Source organism: Myotis daubentonii, chromosome 5 (genome assembly GCF_963259705.1).
Source record: "Myotis daubentonii chromosome 5, mMyoDau2.1, whole genome shotgun sequence".
Lineage (NCBI taxonomy): Eukaryota > Metazoa > Chordata > Mammalia > Chiroptera > Vespertilionidae > Myotis > Myotis daubentonii.
The window spans coordinates 84,758,578-84,778,296 of NC_081844.1; the positions used below are offsets into that span (position 1 = coordinate 84,758,578).

Sequence of the window (19,719 nt, forward strand, 5' to 3'; positions counted from 1 at the left end):
AGTCTGTGTTCTCTCAATTAGATTTTTGGAAACTGCTCTCTGAGAATGACAGAGGTGTGTCTCCCATAGGAATATCCAGTATATAGCCTCATCATTGCAAAAAAAAAAAAAAAAGAAAAAAAGAGAGAGAGAGACACAGAGAAGATACTTTGGGTGGAATTTTAGAGCTAGAAGGACCTTAAAGATGAAGTGGTTCAGCCTCCTGGTTTTCAAATGAGTCTCTAAGGCTGAACTTTCGGAAGTTTGTTAAGAACTTGTTAAGAAATTTTCCCTAGGTTCACATCCATAGTTGATGGGTGAGCAAGGACATAGCCTGTTTCTGGTTTTTATTCTATGTTCTATTCCTTCTGCAACAGAAGTCCTCTCAAGGAATCCATTCCTTCAATAGGCACTGTGCTGGAAGGATAAAGACACCATGACCTCCTGTCCATCAGGGTCTTGGGTGTGAATCCTGACCCTTGCCTTGGTGAGTGTGGGTGCCTGGACCAGCAGCACTGACATCACCTGGAAACTTGTTAGAAATGCAGAAGCGCTGGCTTCCAGGACTACCAATTAGAGTAAGCATTTTGATAAGGTCCTGGGGTGATGGGGTGCACATTAAAGTTTGAGGAGCTCTGCTCTAAGAAGGTAGGACATTCCAGAAGCAAAAGCCAAGTCTTGAGGGCCAAGCCAGGGTTAATCACCTCTCCCCGCATCTGCTCCTCTGCTTGGTGTTGGGCTTGATAGTGATGCTGTGTGGTGTTGACTGAGAGGACTGCTCACCATTCTCAGCCTGCGCTCTGTCTAGCACAGCCCCCTTCTCATCTTCCCAGCCCTCCTCTGACCCACTCTCCCTGCAGAACCTTTGGTCTGACTTATGTGGTCTCCGCTTAATGCTCCCCTCCCCCAACTTTTCCCCTTAAGATGTGCCTATTTTAGGGGCAAAGAACAAATACCACCTTCTCAGGAAAGTAGGCAGTTCAGGCCTCCGAACCCTGTAAATCCCATTTATCTTGGATGTCACCTTAGCATGCTCATTCTTGTATCATTTTCATCCGGGGCTGGCCGCCTTCCCCAGGAAATGGACAAAAAGGATTTGATGATACCATTCTTTCCCCAGGCATTTAAAAGGCACCGCTTGAGATTAATAAACTTCTCAAGAGGAAACCCATACTGCTTTGTGTTGTAGTTCAGTTAAAAAGTAGTGTTATTTAGTTCAGGGTTTTTGTCTTTCCTTTTATCTGCAAGGGGTGAAAGGAAGTTTGAAAATCTGTAGATGAATTAGGGTTTTCTAAGCATCTGAGGAAAATCCTTAAGGACACAAATGTGTTCACTAGAATGAGGTTATTTGAGTATTTTGGTGAGTCAAAGAGGTAAAAATTCCTAATTTTTATGCTAATTAAGACTCTCCTTTTGTTGATTCTCTTCCATCTGCAAGTAAACTTTCACTCTGCCTGTGCTTGTGGGAAGGAAGAAAAATCAGTGCCTAAGGGCCACCCTATGCTCTGGTCTTTCATAACAGGGGTCCCCCCCTTTTAATTCTCACGACAATCTTGTGAGGTGTATTATCCTCAGTTACAGGAACGCTTGGAAAGGTTGAATATTTTGTCCAAAGCCTACAGCTAGTAATTGGCAGATCCAGAGTTTGAAACCAGGTTTGCAGAGTTCATGCACTTCATACTCCTGAATTGCCCTTAACTGGCTCTGTGCGTGTGGACTTAACCAGCCTGGAAATACCCTTTCTTTTCACTTCTTCACTTGCCTAGACCCTCTCAAAATGGGTTTCTTTGTTTTTACCAAGCAACTCACCACTGTTTTCCCTGAGGGAGTTTTTCCTGCACTGACCTGCTGTCTCACAAGGTCCTGGGGCATCACGCGAATGTAGATGTTCTGGACACAGTGACACAGTTCTCTCTGTGTCCCCGTTCTGCTTTGTGCCAGGGCTGAGTGATTCAATTTTGGGGCTTGGCTCTTTAGGGTTTGGGTTTTTGTCATAGATCTGATGCTGACTAAAGCACTTAACATAGGGCCATTGATTAGCAAGTGTTTATTAAGCACCTACTATGTGACATACACTTAAGTTAGTCCTTATTTTCTTCATCAAGTGCTATCACTTAAACTCTCAATGTTGTTATGAGGAAAAGTTAACTAGCACTTTGTAAATACAAATGTCTTTGTATACATCATTTGTACATATTTATGTATATATAGTGATGATGCTACTGATCACTCTTAATTGGACATGAACTTGGAGTTTTCAGTAGGGAACAGAGTTTCTTTGAATCCCTCATACTCTCCTTGTCTCCTGCTCGACTAGTGGACTGTGTACCCATGTCCAGATTGAGAGGTGTCATTTGATCATTTCTCAGGGAGCAAGCCCTTGGCATGTGGCTGCATGATCCTGCAGTGAAGTGGGATGGGAAGTCAGAGTAGAAGTCCCAAACCAAGTTCGGAGCCAGCTCTTTAGTGAAAAGCTTAATCAGCATTCAAGTTGATCTAGTCTCTCCTCTGTATAAAAATATGGTTCCCATTTCCTTAGGGATGAAGTCCAAATCCTTTTGTGTGGCACTTAAGTCCTACCATAGTTTGATTCTAACCTCTCTTCCCAGGCTTGCCTCCTGTCCATCAAGCTTAATTTCTGTCCGTTTCTAGGAGGTCCTCTGCTTTGTCATCTCTTTGCTTTCTATTCTTACTTCTAGAATACCTCCCCAGGCCCATCTCCCCTGCCCTGCACCTCCTCCCATTTCTACATATCCACCAGTTTGGAACTCTTCAGGCTCAGTTCCAATGCCACTCCCCATTTTTTTTTCCTAGGAGGCCTCCTCCACTGGCTTCAGCTGGAATAGTATCCTGCTTGCACTTCTGTAGCTATTTTTTTCTATTCTCTGATTACCTTAGCACGCTCTACCTTAATTTACAAATTCACATACACAGATTAGGCCCTTCTAAATTGTATCTTTCTCAAGGATATGCAATCTATGCATGCCATTTTTAAAAATTTCTTTGAGTACGTTGATACCAGATTCTCAAATATTTGAGTAAATTAGGCAATATAGTATAGTTGTTAAGACCTGTGGAGTCAGAGGGACCAGGTTTCTCATACTACCACTCATTATCTATGTGACTGTGACAGGTTCTTTCCCCTCTCTGAGTCTGTTTCCCCCTTGGCAAAATGGGAGTAGTAATATATACTCGGTAGGATGGTGGTGGGGATGAAATGGTTTAAAATACTTAGAGACATGTTACATAGTAAGCACCCGATAAATTAATGCATAATATATTTTGGATATATATATTCAGGTGGGTTTGTGTTTCCTATATTATTCTTGAAGGGGTTTTCTATGGAAATAGAATTGGAAACCTCTCATCTGGAAAAAGGCGACACACTTTTCTTTGTTCTATGTGATTTTGCTTTTAAAGTAAACTCTAAAAAAAATTTCATTAGCTGAACTGCTGTGGTTGGAAAACAATTTCTCCAGAGTCAGTGCTGGCTGTGGCCTCATTTAGGAAATAACAGTTTTAGGGAAATTGACTCAGAAAAAGCATGCAGATGTAGAGTCAGAATGTATACTATATAGCATGCTCTGGTTGATAAGGGAGGTGTGCATACCATCCTGTGCTGAGAGGAGAGGGTTTCTGAGTCTGCTCCAGCCAGATTTCAAATAATGTGAGAGACATGGTGGTGATGACTTCATCCCTCCAGCCAGCCCTTCCTTTCCATGTCTCAGGACTGAATGGATAAGATAAACAAAGGTCCTCTGAATGTATTCGGGCAATTCTTCCCTCATGGGTCCCTCCCTCGATTGTTGATTGAACACCCACTGGAAATTTATCCTCTCCGGTGGATGTCCTTAGCAACTGGACAGGATCTGTCCCCAGCACTGCATTTGAGGCTGGCCCTATCATTTTTCCTTGAGCCTTAGCACACCTCTCTGATACAGTTGATCACCACCTAGTGGCCATAGGTGAGACCATGCGTCACAGAAACTCAGTGAAAGCCATGGGGGAATTTTGTTCTATTGTAAGATTTGAACGTGGTGTGTTTCTTATTTGCTTATATAATGCAGGGGTTCATGCTGTAGGGTGGCATTTAGCATGGGAATGTCACTTGCTTTCGTTACAGTTAAGCAATGGAACTAGGTTTAAAATGCCATATGCAGACTTGGGGAAATGGTGAGTAAGGGGAATGCCTCTTCCCAAACACAGTTTCTGCTAGGATGTGTTCTCAGCTTGCCCAGATATAGGGAAAGAGAAAAGGAGGGTTCTCTGGGAACTCTCCCTTCATCTGGAGACATGCCGGGGCCGAAAGGGGATATGTGGTTGTGGCAGAGAGTTGCCGTTTTTGTGGCTCATTTCTCCTGGTCCCTTGGTGTAGAGAAAGTTTTGCTTTCTGTGCTTGCTGGTGGCTCGGTCTGCAGCTCTGTGGGAACCTTCCTCAATAGACAGAGCCAGGGGAGGTGATTTTATGTTAACAGCAAGCACATACCTACATATACTAGCTCCCACCATACCTACATAAGTAGGAAAGTTTCTCCTAATTTACCTAATCTGCTTTTTTTTCACTTGTCAAGCAAAGAATCACCTTTGATGAGTGTAATGAATTAGTGGAATGCCACCTTCCGCCCTCCCTTTGTTCTTTCTGTGACACCCGTTCTCTGAAGGCCCTGTGCCTGGTTCTGAGAATACACTGGTGAGCATGAAGAGACATGTTCCTCACTCTTATGGAACTTACTAGTTGGGGAGATATTAATCAAAGAAATACCCAAACAATATGAAATTGCTACGAAAAAGAGTTGCATAGGACTCAGGATGTGAAAATAGAAGAGTTTGGACTGGTTAGAGAAATCAGGGAAGCTTCTTGGAGAAAGGAACTTTTATGCTGAGGTAGGGATAGGGCATATCCCAGGAACTGGCAGAGGCCAGGGTTTCTGGAGCTCAGAAGGGAAGTGGGGGCCTAAACTCTGCAGGGCCTCTCTGGCCTTGGGAGGGACTTTGTTCATTGTTCTTAGAGCTCTGGGAAGCCATTGCAGGGTTTGCTGCTGGAGCTGACATGAGTAGGTGGAATACTGACTGGAGGGACAAAGTGGATGTGGGGAGACCAGAGACAAGGCAGTTGCAGTGTCCAGGCAGGTGTGGGTATTTGGTTTAGGGGTTGCTGACAGTGTTGGAGATGAGTGAGCAGAATGGAGATGCATAGGAGGCAGACTTGGGAAGGACTGTTCTGTGAAGCGCGATAGGTAGGTGTCTGACTCTGACTTGTGTGGCAGGACTGGGGACACAGGAAGAGGTCCTAAGTTGGCTCCTTTGAGAGAGGATAGGGGAAGAGACATAATTTGTTTTTTAGCATGTTGAGTTTTACCTGGGAATGGGGTTGTGGGGTAAAGCTGTAGTCTCTTGGTGGCTAGTGTCCACTTCTTAGCTCCCACCATGGGAATCCCCTTTCCTCTGGGGAATCTCAGACCCTCCACTTGTAAGCCAGCCTGTATTGCTACGCCTGGTCAGATCAGTGTACCAGGTTTTGAGGGCCACTTTGTCCAGCCCTGTCCTAGGCACTCACATATTATGCCACGAGACTATTCATGGGTAGTTCCAGAATCATTTTTTCATGCAAGATGATGAGGCACAGAGGCTCTAGTACATGTAATTGGCCTTCAGAGAAGGGAGAGGTGAGCCTGGGGACTTGAGGATCCTTGTGCTGTAAGCAGCTGAGATGCCATCCTTGTTGCAAGTACTTACCTTGGCAATTGGTCTTTATTAACTAACTAGGGGCCCGGTGCACGAAATTCGTGCACTGGGTGTGGGGCGGGGGGGAGTGTCCCTCAGCCCAGCCTGCCCCCTCTCACATACTGGGAGCCCTCAGGTGTTGACCCCCATCACCCTCCAATCGCAGGATCGGCCCCTTGCCCAGGCCTGACGCCTCTGACAGAGGCGTCAGGCCTGGGCAGGGGACCCTCATTTCCCCCCATCACTGGTTCTGCCCCCAGCCCAGGCCTGATGCCTCTGGCCTAGGCGCCTGGCCCGGGCAGCGGGGACCCACAGCTGCAGTGGCCCCGCGATAGTGGGCTCCACTTTAGGCCCAGGCAAGGGACCCCTAGCTCCTGGGACTGCCAGCTTCGACCGTGCCCAGCTCCCATCGCTGGCTCCACCCCTACTTCCTGCTATCACTGGCCAGGGTGGAAAAGGCGCCTGATTCACCGATCATGGCTGGGGGGCAGGGCAAAGGCGGCCCCAGGGCCGCCTTTGCCCTGCCCCCCAGTTCTTAGCTCCCCCCCTGGGTTTCCGATCACTGTCAGTGGCAGGGGGCTTCTTCCTGCTTTCCCTTTCTCCTCCCTGCATTGTGCCTACATATGCAAATTAACCGCCATCTTGTTGGCAGTTAACTGCCAATCTTAGTTGGCAGTTAATTTGCATATAGCCCTGATTAGCCAATGAAAAGGGTATCGTCGTACGCCAATTACCATTTTTCTCTTTTATTAGTGTAGATTAGTTTCTAAGACCAGGAAGATGTGACAGAGTAGCAAATATTTTTAAGGGTAGTTGTAGGTAATTTTGGTAACTTTGGAGGTCAGGGAAAGGTATTAGATACAATGAAAATAAATATAGTTGTAAGGTTACCTTGAGTTGGTCATTATGGGGGTGTCCATATGCATGTATGTTTGTGTGTATGTTAAATTGTGCAAAAACAGGAAATGGCTCAACTTGTATTATTGGTAAAACTTGTGTAAATTAAGGACAAGAAGGAAGTGGCTTGACTTGTAGTTCAGTAGTACAACTTGTATAAATTAAGGTAGATTCTAACTTTTTAAAAATTGTGATAAACCTTGTCTTTCTGTTAAAAACAAAAAGATGGTTCTTGGCTTAAATTCTCTTAAGCTCTGTGCAGATCAGTGTCTGCTGTGGTAGGACATGGCACCTCCAGGAAGGGAAGGGTGCTCTCCTCTGGTCCCCTGGGGAGCAGACAGCTTTGGGAGCAGCCTCTCAAGGCCAGGCTTCTAGCTGCTTCCATATCCTTACCCACCTGGTCTCCTCACTCATAGGCAGAGACTACTTACTCTGTAAAGCAGAGACTTGTCCTCCCCAGAGGCTGCCAGACATGTCTTCTCTCCACTCTGGCCAGCATTCTGCCTTCTAGCAACAGTAAATATTATTGCTCTGCTTGGCTCTTAGCTGTGTCCTGCACTGCCTGAACACGAAACAGTGGGGTTATATGAGCAGGGTGCCACGAAACTTGGCCTGCACCCAGCACCAACGCCAGCCTCCCCTTCTCCCCTCCTCTTACTGGAATGTGCATGTTGGATTCCTGAGTGCATCAGAGGGAAGGCTCCAGAAATAGGTCTCTGTGCAGCTGCATATCCAAGGTGATCACTCCATAGGATGCAATCAAGCCTTTTGGGTTGAAGTAGACAAGAAGTACTGCCTTTTTCATGTCCTCTTCATTGTCCCAAGTAACAGAGAAGGGGTTTATCTTTTAAATTCTTAAAAAAACTTAAATTTTTTAAAAATGATTTTAGAGAGAGAAAAAGTAAGGGGGGGGGGAAGAGAGAGAGAGAGAGAGAGAGAGAGAGAGAGAGAGAGAGAGAGAGAGAGAACTTTGGTGTATAATTACAGCTAGTGATGATTACCTTCCCTGGTTCCTGTTATTGGAGGATTCATATATTAGGGAAGAAAAGCCCAGCCTTGCCTAGAACTCAAGCTTACAGAACAGAGTGCGTGTACAATGTGTCTCACTGGATCTCCTGACAGCTGGTGGGTAAGGTAGGGCTGACAACTGTCAGATGAAATGATTGAGACTTTAGGAGTAATCCTGGGTTAGTTACATATCTGGTAAATGATGTAGCTGAAACCTGAACCCAGGAGCCAGTGGAGGTTGGGGTGAGGGCTAGGGGTCGGGGAAGGGATTGTTCGGCATCTAATCAGAACCCCGTGATGTGCAAGCAGAGAAGGGAGGTCCTCCGAAGCAAGCTTGAGATGCTGTCCCAGAGACAGGGGAGCAGATGCCAAACAAGCAAAACAACAGGTGCCCACTGCACCTTTAAAAAAGATTCCTCTCTGAGGCGTGAGTCATTTAAGCCCATGGTGAGTTCCCTTTCGGTTTCCAATAATTGGGATTTTCATTCTACCCAGCTGTCCTCACTGGCCTACAGCCCAGTATTGACTCCATACCAGTACTCATTACCTAATCTTCCATCGGGAGGACTGGCCTCTTTATCAGCTTTGTGGGGCCCACGTTGTTCTCAGGTTTGTGCTGTGGCAGGGTGTGCTGTGTGCCCGGGACAATGAAATCAGGTTACCTTCTGGTCATAAGCTAACAGGCCCTGCTCCTGGTCCTCCTGTGAAAGGCCCCACAAAGGCCGGTTGTGCAGAACGAGCCGCTCCTTGATCCTCATTGGCAGCTGCCCCTGGCAGCCCCGCTTTTCAGGTGTGTGCTGGGAGCTTTCCCCAGCGTGGCTTGCATTTCGCTTTATTTCCACTTTGTTGAGAAGATTGTCCAGCTTGAGTCTTTCTTGCCCTACTGGGGGGAGGCACAGGAGGATTTTTACTGTGAGTTCTGATCGGGAGGACATTTTGACTAAAACGACACGGAGCACAGCTGTGCCCACATTCCACCTTGGAGGGCTTTGCCTTCCACTCTGAAAGGTTGTAATTCCCTTTTCTCATCCTGCCTGCCTTCCTTCGCACAGGGTTCTGACTCTCGGCTGCATCTGTGTCTTTCTTGCCAGGGAGTGATTTATGTTCTCGGGGATCTCCTCAGCCTGGGTTGGCCAGTTTTAAGAGATGCCTGACTCTCCTGCCAGCATCTTGAGACTGTTTGCCAAAGGACCATTCCATTAAAGTGACTGAACCAAGGAGAGATGGGAGACTGTTGGCTGTTGTCTCCCTGTTCTCCTTCTCCACTCCGAGTGCCTTCCTCGCTGGTGTAGAGCAGAGGTCCTTGCAGGAACCACAGCGAGCTTGGGACCTGTGCCATCTGAGCCACTGAGAGGGCTGGCTCGGAGCAGGAGCCACTAGTATCCAATGTTGTGCCCCGAGCCCACACCCGAGAGTGGGGTGGTCCAGCCTGGCTCTCCCACTGGCAGCCATTCTTTGGAGTGAACACTCAGATTGACGAACTGAACGTTGGGGGTTGGATTTGTGTACAGTCCCCCCCTCCTCACCCCCCATATTAAACAGCACAATCAGAGCACTGCCAGGTATGTTGGAGAGGAAACAAGCAAAATCAAAAGATGGGAAAAACCTAACCACCAACCTCAAGGGCCAAATCTGGGAACTGAAAAAGAGAAGTGCTGGGGAACATGGGTGCTTTTATTTCAGTAGGTTTTGTTGCTATGTGAAGCCAGAATTCCCCACCCCCCCCCAACCCCAATATCTTATTAAAGCCAGGCCTTGTTGCCAGTTATGCCTCATATTTCCCTCTGGGAATTTGAACATAATGCCATTTCCCCTTCAATGAGGGGAACATGGACCAGGGTAATTTGAGTGATTAGCCTAATCTGCAGGAAGGCTGCACGTGGAATTAAGTTAAGCACATTTGTATTGAGCAGCCGTGGCTGTCAGGCCACTGGAAGGTACCTTGGTGGTTTTATGCCATTAGCAGAAGTTGAGGGTTCATAGAAGGATCATTGGCTTTTATTACTGACTTAAATGAAAGCTTATTGTTTACGTTTGACAAGGGCCTCTGAGAGCTTTCTTTATAGATACCACGTGTGGGGTTATACCATGTGTGGGGTTACTCCAACCCCAAACATTGCCAGGGCTTTGTTCTCATGGCAGTAGGGGGGCGTGGTGACCCAGGGAAATGGTTCGGGCAGACATTTGTCAGGCTGGCCGGCCTCTCTGCTCGAGCGGGCTCTGAGAACTCAGGCCTCACCTGTAATGGAGTTGGAAGAGGAAGTCCAGGTCCTCCTGTGCCATGGGGACAGGCAGCTCCCAGCAGTTTGTGGTATGAGTTGGACTAGTGCAGTGGTTGGCAAACTTCAGCTTGCGAGCCACATGTGGCTCTTTGGCCCCTTGAGTATGGCTCTTCCACAAAATACCGACTTCTGCACATGGGCCACAAAGTTTCAATCGCACTGTACGTACGTGCCCACACATGGTATTTTGTGGAAGAGCCACACTCAAGGGGCCAAAGCGCCACATGTGGCTCGTGAGCCGCAGTTTGCCGACCACTGGACTAGGGGAAGGTGTTGTTGCATCTGGCATGGGGGCAGCTTCACTGACCACGTGGAGGGTCAGTGACTGAGCGACCTGCAGGGCTGTAGATGCTAAAGCCACACCTCCTCCCCGACCTCCTAGGCAAGTGGATCCCCCCTGTGTCAAATGGAGAAGGAGGACTTGCTGTATAGCTGGAGGAATTAGAAATAGGGCCAACATTGTTAAAGCAAATGTAACAAACATACTAACTTCTAAAGCAAATCAGCATGTTATGTTATAAACAAATGTTTACTACTTTGTATTTATGTTCTTTTGTGCTTTGAAACGGACTCAGGAAGAAATCTGCTAGTTGCTGTAGTACTGGAAGGACTAAAAAGTGCAGCAAATCAGAAAACCAGTTCATTTCAGTAATTCACATTTCTTACTCTTTTTCTTACTAGATTTGTCTTCAGCGAAGAGGAAATTTGCAGATTCCTTAAATGAATTTAAATTTCAGTGCATAGGAGATGCAGAGACAGATGATGAAATGTGTATAGGTAAGTCATAACCGTGCTGTTTATCACAACTTCCATTGTCCTTGCTGAGCCTTTTTCTGGGGATAAGAAGAATCTAAGTCATAAATTACAATTACAGCGGAGAGGGTAGAGTTGAGCGAATATCAGGAATTGGGGTTATTCTGGGCTTTGCGGAGCTCTGGGGTTGCCTCTCGCCCTCCGCCTGCAAAAGAAAGCTTGAAGGTTTGTAGTGGGGCTCTCCTCTCCCCTCCCTTTAGTGTTCTGCTTCTGGCTGCTCTTGTGCCGTTCTTCCCCCAGCCACAGTGCTAAGAACTTTGAGCAAAAGCAGAACGCAGGTGGATGAGGGAAGAATTAGATCAGAGGTTTCAAATGCCAGCTCATGGGTTGAGATCAGAATGCAGCCATATTTTCTTTGGCACTTACTTACTTAATTGAATTACCATATAGATTGAATTTATCCTGAAGTTTTCATTCTCCAGCTTCTTTGAACATTGGAGAATCTGATCATCTGGCCCCACATTCTGCCTGGCTACAGTCGGCTGGAGCTATGTAGCTGCTGTTGTCTTCAAATGGGGAGAAGCACTCAGTGTGTAGCTCACAATGCTCCCCACCTCTCCCTTTTGTTTATTTAACAAGAGGCTGATGGTGGGGTTACCATTTATCACCTCACTGTGCTGCTTCACTCTTCACCATCACCTGTCTGCCTTTTGTAGGCAACGCTGGGCACTGAGGATTTGCAATGCCAGGATACCTTTCTTTGCCAGGGCCTAGTCGTTGCACTTTATTCTTCTGACATTGGGCAAGTTGGTTGACTGCATGAAGTGAGCAAGAATTGAGAATGTTATGTTGAATTAATTAAGTCATCAAATGCTTACTGAGTTCCTGTTGCCTTGCAGTGCACCAGGATCTGGGGATGAGCACAGGCAGTTGGGAGACATCTGAGAGCAGTGAAAATCCATCATTGCTGTAAATCCTGAATGCATGGATGCCTTCCCCAACATTATACAGATGTTCCACATATCCTCAGGGCTATTGCACTTCATGCCTGTTGCATTTGGGAATAATTGTAGCACAAGAGATTCTCCCCCTCTGACCAGCATGCTGCAAGCTGTGTATTGCATTTATAAGTGGCTTGGGGATGCAGGAGGAACCCATGGAGAAGCCAGGGATGTGGCTTCCAGTGCCAGCAGCACTGTTTGTTTAGTTCTAGTGCCAAAGAAAAGGTTGTGTTCTGACGCAGGCCCACAACAAAGGTTGAGGAGGTCGAATCCTGGCCAGGAAATCCTTCAACTCTTAAGCGGAACTCTGCCCCTTCTAGCCCGGGGTCTGGGAGCCAGCCAGCATCTCATCAGTTCTGGGTACTCTCAGGAACTGGCCAGTCTTTTCCTTGAAGGAAATCCTTCCCTAGCTGAAGTGCCAGGTGGAATTAACATGCATTTCTGGGTCATCCTTGATGGTTAATGATGAAAAGATAAGGGGAGCCTTGGGAAACCATTGACTTTAGGCTCCTGCTTGTGCCAAGGGAGTTCAGTCCATAACATGATAGTTGTATCTGGAAAGGCTCCCGAAGGTCCGTTAGTCAACTTCCATCTCATGGCCCCTTTCTCTTTTCCAGCAAGGTCTTTGCAGGAGTTTGCCAGTGTTCTCAGGAATCTTGAAGATGAACGGATACGGATGGTGAGTACTGCTGGGCTACTCTTGGTCCCAGATAGTGTGGTCACATGTAGGGAGCACAGGATTTATCAGAAGAACTGGGCTTGGGTTCAGGCTCTGCTACTTGCGTGCTTTGAGCTCTTGGGCAAGCCTTATCTTCTCATCTTTGCAGGGTTTGAAGACTTCGTTAAAACATAGGATATATGTACTTGGATAACTTGAGAATGACTTCCTTGCCCTTCTAAAAATTCACTGTAATGTGTATATATAAGGTATATGACTTCTGGGTGTATCTTTACAATGATTTAACTCTTTGGGGACTTAGATTTTTTTATTGACAGAATGGGAACGAAGGTGCCCCACTCTGCAACTCCCCGTACCCCCTTATTAAATTTATCCAAGAAGCCTTGGAGGTCAGGGTCACTCCTAATTCTGAAGCTCCTAACAGTGCCTGTCGTGTAGAAGGCACCCAGTAAACGGGAACTTAGAAGTGATGGTAGCTCTAAAAAGTTCTTCAAAGAGAGGCACTGTGAAGTTCAAGGACCAAAGGCTGACCTTCAGGTTCTTAAGAGATCTCTTTTGCATAAGAATTTATTCTGATGTGGTTCAGCATTAACAGGTGAGGGATTCCATATCCACAGGATACCATATCCCTAAGATATCAGGTCTGAGGCCTGGTTTGAAACCCTTGCTGGCTGCATGTTGATTTGTCCCTCAGGAGGGCTCCAGAAGCTGGGGGAAGAGTCCATTAATGAACATTTTTTTTCTCTTCCCATGCTAACAACTGAAATGGTTTGACACTAAATTTCCTGTCTTGGTCAGCTTGGGCTGCCAAAATACCATAGACTGGGTTGCTTAAACAACAAAGATTTATTTCTCACAGTTCTGGAGAATGGGAAATCCAAGATCAAGGGGCTGACTGCTGTGGTTCTGGGTGAGGGCTCTCTTTCTGGCTTGCAGATGGCAGCCTTCCTACTGTTTCCTCACAGGGCAGAGAAAGGGTGGGGATGTTCTCAGGTCTCTTCTTACAAGGGCACTAATCCCATCAGGGGGACTCCACCCTCAAGACCTAGTTAGCTTCCAAGAGATCCCATATTCAAGTGCTATCACATTGTGGGTATTAAAAGATAAACTAAAGCATATTAAATTTGTAAGAGCTTATGTGAGCAAAAATCAATTCAAATTGGGTAGCACCAGCCTGGAAGTAGTGGGAGTGCTCTAGCTACAGGAGCCTGGGGAAAGAGTAATAAAGAAATGCGGAAGCAAAGCAAATAAATTATTTAATTGGCTATCGCTTAAATGGTTCCCTTATTTGGGAAAGCCTCTTTGTTTGCGATTACTTATTATTAGGTTTTGATTTCTTAACCTTGAGGTATTCACAAGCTTAGGTCTTGGGTTGCTGTTGTAGGCTACTAAAGCATTAGAGCCACGTTGGTCCAATGGCCCCTTGTTTAATTAATTTGCCAGGGTAAAAGCTTCAATACATGAATTGGGGTGAGGGTGGGGCAGGAGATGCAAGTTAGTCCTTCACACCCACGAAGACATTATGTAGCCACATGTTTTCCATTTCAACCCTCATGATGACTCTGTGAGGTGGTGCCTGTATCATCCTTATTGTCCAGATGAAGGTGTCGAGGTTAAACAGGTTATGCAACATGCCCAGGGTCACACAGTGGCATGGTCCAGATTCAAGCCCAAGCATGTGCTATGCCGAAGAATGTGTTATGCCAGACAGAGCAGAAGGCTCTCTCACCTTCTGTCCTGCAGAGAGACACTGTTTTCCTTGAGTACTCATTGCTGGGCGCCTGAGCCAGAATCAGGTCGGGGTGGCAGCAGCAGCAGGGCTGCTGGTGGGTGGAGGCCGGGAAGGCTGTGTTTGTGCACGTGCTAGTGCCGGCCAGAGAAAGGGAAATGATTCTTTGGAGTCTGATTCTTGGCCGAGCCAGTATTTGGGGGTGGGTGGTGTGGTGAGCAAATCACGATAATACCCCGCAGATTGCTATGGCCTGCAGCAAGGGAACAATGACTGGATTATTATACTTTTCAGCTTGCCTCTGCAATTTTATTATTAATGTCAGTGAGTCGAGTTTCTACTGTCTGCATCTGAGTCTCTGGCCATCGCAAGCCCCTTCCCGACCTCCTCACCCTGTGACAGCTTCATCACCAATTCAGCTCAGCTTAGCAAAGCTGCACCTTCTTTGGAAAGCCTTCCCTAATGCCCTGAGATATTCGGCCATCCTTTGTATTCTCTTAATATCTACTTCATGCCTCTAATTCTGCAGTCAGCACAATTTCCTGATGATCACTGCACATGTCCCATAGTAAATAGGAGTCCTTGAAGGGCAGAGAGTGGGTTACTGTGTCCCTGATATTTCTACAGTGTGTGGAACTGAGGGGAAATTACACAATCATAGAATCATAGACCCAGGAGAACCTTATTCCTCACCTCTGCAGTCCCTCATTTGACAGATTAGAAAGTTGAGGTCTTACGAAGGCTGATGGCAAGCAGTGGAAGGACCGGGGCAAGGACTTGGACATTCTGAGTCCCAGGTGAGCGGCTACTGCTTGTCTATATTTAGCATTTATTTAGGGCTGGATTGTCAATCATGGATGCCCTTTGGAACAACTTGAGTTTAAAACATACTGATGCCTGGGATGAAGTATAGAGTTCTGATTTAATTGGTTTGGAGTGTGGCCTGGACATAGAAATATTTAAAAGCTCCCCAGGTGAGCCTAACATGTGACTGAAGCTGAGAACCACTGACTTAGGGGCTCAGGCACTGTTGTGGGCTTTAGGGACTTACACTTGATTTGTGGAAAAGACTTAAATAGGTGAGCCAACTGAGTCACATCAAATAACAAAAATTGAACAAGTTAAATGACACTGCACAATTCCAGCATTGCTCTCTACTAAAATAAGTGGCCTCAACATTGAGAAAAAGGCAAAGGGTAATAAATTTGGAGATCTGCCACCTTCTACCCCTCACTTTGTCCAGTTAGGTCTCTCTGTGTCCATGTGTGCTTCTGGCATGTCCTCTGTTGGTCGCATTGTAATGGATATGCATGTGATTTAGAAAAATAAAGCTTTGTTCCAATGAGATTCTTGAAATAATTAGTTGAGCAACGAATAAGCAGTGAATGACTTAAGAGGAAAGATTATGAAATACTGTACTGATTTACAAAAGACCATGGAATCTTAGAGCTGGAACAATCAAGCCCAATTATTTGTAGGCGAGGAAATTGGAGCCCAGAGAGGTTAAATGTTTTGTCCATGGTCATGTAGTTGGCAGCCAATCAAGAAATCATTCATTCATTCATGGAGTCATTGAAACATATTTGAGTGTTCCTTTGTTTTAGGATTCTTCTGTGTTTTGGGGATGGTGGTACATAAGTGAGCATTTACATGAGGGTGTGTGCGTATATGCATGCGTGAGTTCGTGTGTGTGTGTGTGTGTGTGTGTGTGTGTGTGTGTGTGTGTGTTGTGTAGTGGTGAACAGAAAACTTTAGCTGGCTTTTGTCTTCTGAAGAAAAACCTTGGTGGGTTGTTGGGAAGTTTCTTTGGATTCTGTTGGTGGTCATGGAAAGCCTCCCTAAAGAGGTCACCTTAGGGCTGAAACTTGAATTGCACTATGTAATGAGTCGTCCTCACGGGGATTTGGGGACAGAGCATGTGAGTTAACAGCAAAATGCAAAGACCTAGAAGTGGGACAGGTTTGCTATTTGAGATACCTTCCTGTGATGGGATAGTTGGAGTGCAGGACCTGAGGAGGTGAGGCTGTGAGATGAAATCGAGAGGCAGCCAGGTTAAATGTTTTGTCCATGGTCATGCTTGTTAACTACAAGCATCCTGATCATAGTCTACTAGTGGTATAGGTCTACACCAAGTCCAGATGATAGGGTTTATGCCGCCAGATATCAGGTGCTTTATTTGTTTATAATCCAGACTCAGTGTTGATCTGCTTTAAATATATCTGCTTAAGTATAATTTGGGTGAATAAGCATTTCCAAGATGTCCCTGGAAGCTTGAAATTTAGATCCTACCTTGTCACTAGTTTCCCTCCACCTTCAATTGGTTGCTTACATTTTTAGAGGTCCTAATTTTTCTTTCTAAACAATCAATTTTAATCCTGCCTGGGAATAATACCATGCTTTGAACTGATGACTAGACTTTGACTTGACATGCTGTCAGTTTCAAGTATTGTGAACAATTACCACATGCATGGTGTTGCTTACTCACATTTTAGGTGGAGACATGGGAGGCATTTTGTGCCAGACTGCTCTGATTCTTTACTGATACTGCTCTTGCGTCTCCCCCAACCAGATTGAGAATGCCAGTGACGTGCTCATCACGCCCTTGGAGAAGTTTCGGAAGGAGCAGATTGGGGCTGCCAAGGTGAGAAATTTCCAGTTCTTCTTCTTGGATTTTAGGGCGGGAGGTCTGGAAAAACACAACTTCTTCAGAAAACCTTGGGTGGATAAGCCTGGAACCTAGTTCTTCACAAGTGTCTGAAGACAGTCTGTGTGCTCATCCCCAGAGCAGTCATTCTAGTATTTTGTTATCTAATCATCCTGCGCTAGTTCATAAATTGTCCAAAAGGTAGAAACCATGCCTCCTCTGTGTTAGTAGCTAGATACCTATGTGCTTGGACAACATAGGATTGATTATATTTATTGTGAGGTCCAGGACTTGGAACCTAGAACATGGGTGACAGATTGGGCCCTGTGGTTGTGGCACACTATTCTTAGCTCACTTTGGCTGTGCGTGCAAGTGAGTTTTCTCGCTAGACCTTTACATTTTTTAAGAGAAACTGAAAAGTCAGAGTTTTATATGAAATAGCCCAGTTTCCAAAAAAAATGTTGGCAAATAATTAAAAATATATATTACACATTGTGCATGTCAAAAAGTGGGACTGCTACAGCCCAGAGGTCACCATTTGTTGTCACTGGCTTGGTGGGACTGTAGCCCAAACTTGGCTGATTCTATTGTGTTACTGAAAGACCGCAAAGGGAGTCTTGTTCATGTTTAAGAGGTGGATTCTCCCGGGTTTCTCGCCCTGTAAGAAATCACTAGAAGCCCTAGCTAGTTTGACCTTCAGTAGAGTGTTCGAGACCACCTGCAGGGAAGATGTTTTCATTGGACTCAATGAAAGTAGGAGGATTTTCCAGATTTTCTTCTTGCTTTTCCAAACTGTGTCCTTTAGCCGCAGTCCCTTGTGCCACCTGCAGGGTGTTTTGGGCAGCATCACACTCTGATCTGTTTTATGGATTTGACTCAGTTGTGAAATGGTCTTGAGAGGTGCCTGTAGATGGGAAATGGATAGCTGAAATGTAAGAAGTGGGGTTTTCTCCCCTTTCCCCCAACCCCCAAGTGCATCTGCTTTCTAAAAATGAATATATCAAGGCCTGAGATGATGCTCAGTTCAGTCATTCTTTGAAGGAGAAACCACGGCAAATATTTTTCTCCTAATTCTACAGCACTTTTCTACCAATTTTACAGTTTACATTTATGAAGAATTTGTTGATTATTGGTTTTTGTATCAGAGATTAAGGAATGCCTAATTTAAAGGGATGTCTGTTTCATTAGGATTTTGTCCAAGACTTTGAGCAAACCCAGTGTTCCTGGGGAGTGTTCCTCCCCTGTGCTCGCTGATGCAGGCCCAGTGAGCAACTTCTCTTTAGTGGCTTTGGGGCCTGTGCCTCCCACTCCTGAAGACACGTGGCAGCGGCTCCGGAGGCTCTGAAGAGCTTTGCGGCGGAGGCAGCGCAGACCTGTGCACTGAGTCATCTTTCCAATAGTCACTTCTCGCTCTGAGCACAGCCGCCTCTCACTCTGGCCTCTCCTCTCGGCGCTGGTTTGAAGGTTTATCAGTTAGCACGGGGGAGGAGCGGAAGCCTGTGTGGGGCTCCCTTTGGGTTAATAGCATTGATCAGAATGACAGGAGCAGGTACTTTTCCAGGTTGGGTGGTGGGGGCGGGGGCTATAATGGTGAGAAATACGAGAATTAAAAATTTTAAGAAAAATGGTTGCTCACCAAAACACGTTTCTGTGCATACACATTCCATTCTCTCATTCCTGATGAAGAATAATGTGGTGATGTTGGGGATGATTGCTCATCACTCCTCCTTTGTCATTTCTTTCTTTCAGTATACCTGTTCCTCTCTACCCCTCCATACATTTCAGAGGTAGTGAAGAAACAACAAACCCTGTACGAGGTGATCTAGAGAGAAGGTTTAAGAACAGTTACGGCCCAGCGAAGGCTGTTTAGTGGCTAAGTTCAAGTTTCTGAACTCTGCCTGTGTGATGTTAAAATTACCCTTCCTCCTCTTGTCCCCTCTGGTGCTGCTTCCGTTGCTGTAACAAGCTGTTGCTACTTGCAAGACACTGCAGTTAGAGTGTGGGGTGTGAAGGCTGCTAGGGAGGTGGGCTCCTGGGCTTTCTTGGGCCAGTGTGGCTTCTCAGGTAGGTGCCACCCTGTAGCTCGGTGTGACCATGGCCCTACGACGTTTAGAGTTCTGAGTATGGGGGAGCTTATTTTTCTTGCAGCCCTAGCTGTGCTCTCCAGTGAAAGTAGAATAGACATTGGTGAGCAGTGGTTAGGTGTGGACACTTGAGCTAGGTTGCTTGAGTCCAACTCTCATTCTGCCATTTGGATGTAAACTTGAGGAGGTTACTGCTCCATGCCCATGTCCTGAGCTATAAAGCAGGGATCACAATAGTACTTACTTCACAGTTATTACAAGGGAGAAATGTGGGAACTCATATAAAGTGCTTAGAACAGTGTCTGTCATATAGTTATTGATGTTAGTTATTATATTCCATACACATAGTTGATTCATTAACAAAATGAGTGAGAGCCCGCTGTGTGCCTGGCCCTGTGCTATACACTGGCGTCTGGTAGAGAATAAGCACAGGTGTGGTTCTGTGCTCGTGGTGTGGCTGGGGAGAAAGACATCAGGCACAGAGATATAAGTAAAATGCAACCTCCAAGTGTGCTGTGAAGGGTTACCATCCTGGGCCATGGGCCATGGAAAGCAGGTGGTGTTCCCCATAAGAAGGAGGTTGGTTTAGATGCTGCACCTCATCATTGCCATCGCCACCACGGCTACCACCATCTTGATCAGCATCACTGAGATTTACTACAAACTTTGCATGTGCCTGGTACTCTGCTAAGCATTGTACATGGTTTATCTCATTTAGTCCTAACAATCCTATGAGGAGGTGGGTGTCCTTATCCTTATTTTATTAGTCAGTCTTTGAGCTGAACGAGGAACCTGAGGAATTAGCTCATGCAGTCACCCTCAGTGTACAGATAACATCTAGCATACCACGTCCTGCAGAGGGCCAGTGGTTTGTTTAGAGTAAATCCATACAGAGCTGGGACTGTAGGATCCTACTCTGTCCTTCATCCCCTTAGCCAC

General features: G+C 46.0%; 1 protein-coding gene and 1 long non-coding RNA gene across 8 annotated transcripts in view; one reads left to right on the plus strand and one right to left on the minus strand.

Annotated features, from left to right (window-relative positions):
* The window catches only part of LOC132235798 (uncharacterized), a 458,887-nt gene that overhangs the window by 274,332 nt on the left and 164,836 nt on the right, over positions 1–19,719 (minus strand). The gene's annotated exons all lie outside the window — the stretch shown is intronic.
* Positions 1–19,719, plus strand: part of ARHGAP26 (Rho GTPase activating protein 26) — a 426,945-nt gene that overhangs the window by 99,272 nt on the left and 307,954 nt on the right. For all 7 annotated transcript variants that reach the window (XR_009453085.1, XM_059698750.1, XM_059698747.1 and 4 more), the window contains exons 2-4: positions 10,572–10,667; positions 12,262–12,323; positions 16,622–16,693. Coding sequence is in view for 6 of the 7 variants with exons in the window: in XM_059698750.1 (XP_059554733.1) it covers positions 10,572–10,667; positions 12,262–12,323; positions 16,622–16,693 (230 nt within the window). In the remaining variant the exon portion in view is untranslated. The remainder of the gene's footprint in view (positions 1–10,571; positions 10,668–12,261; positions 12,324–16,621; positions 16,694–19,719) is intronic.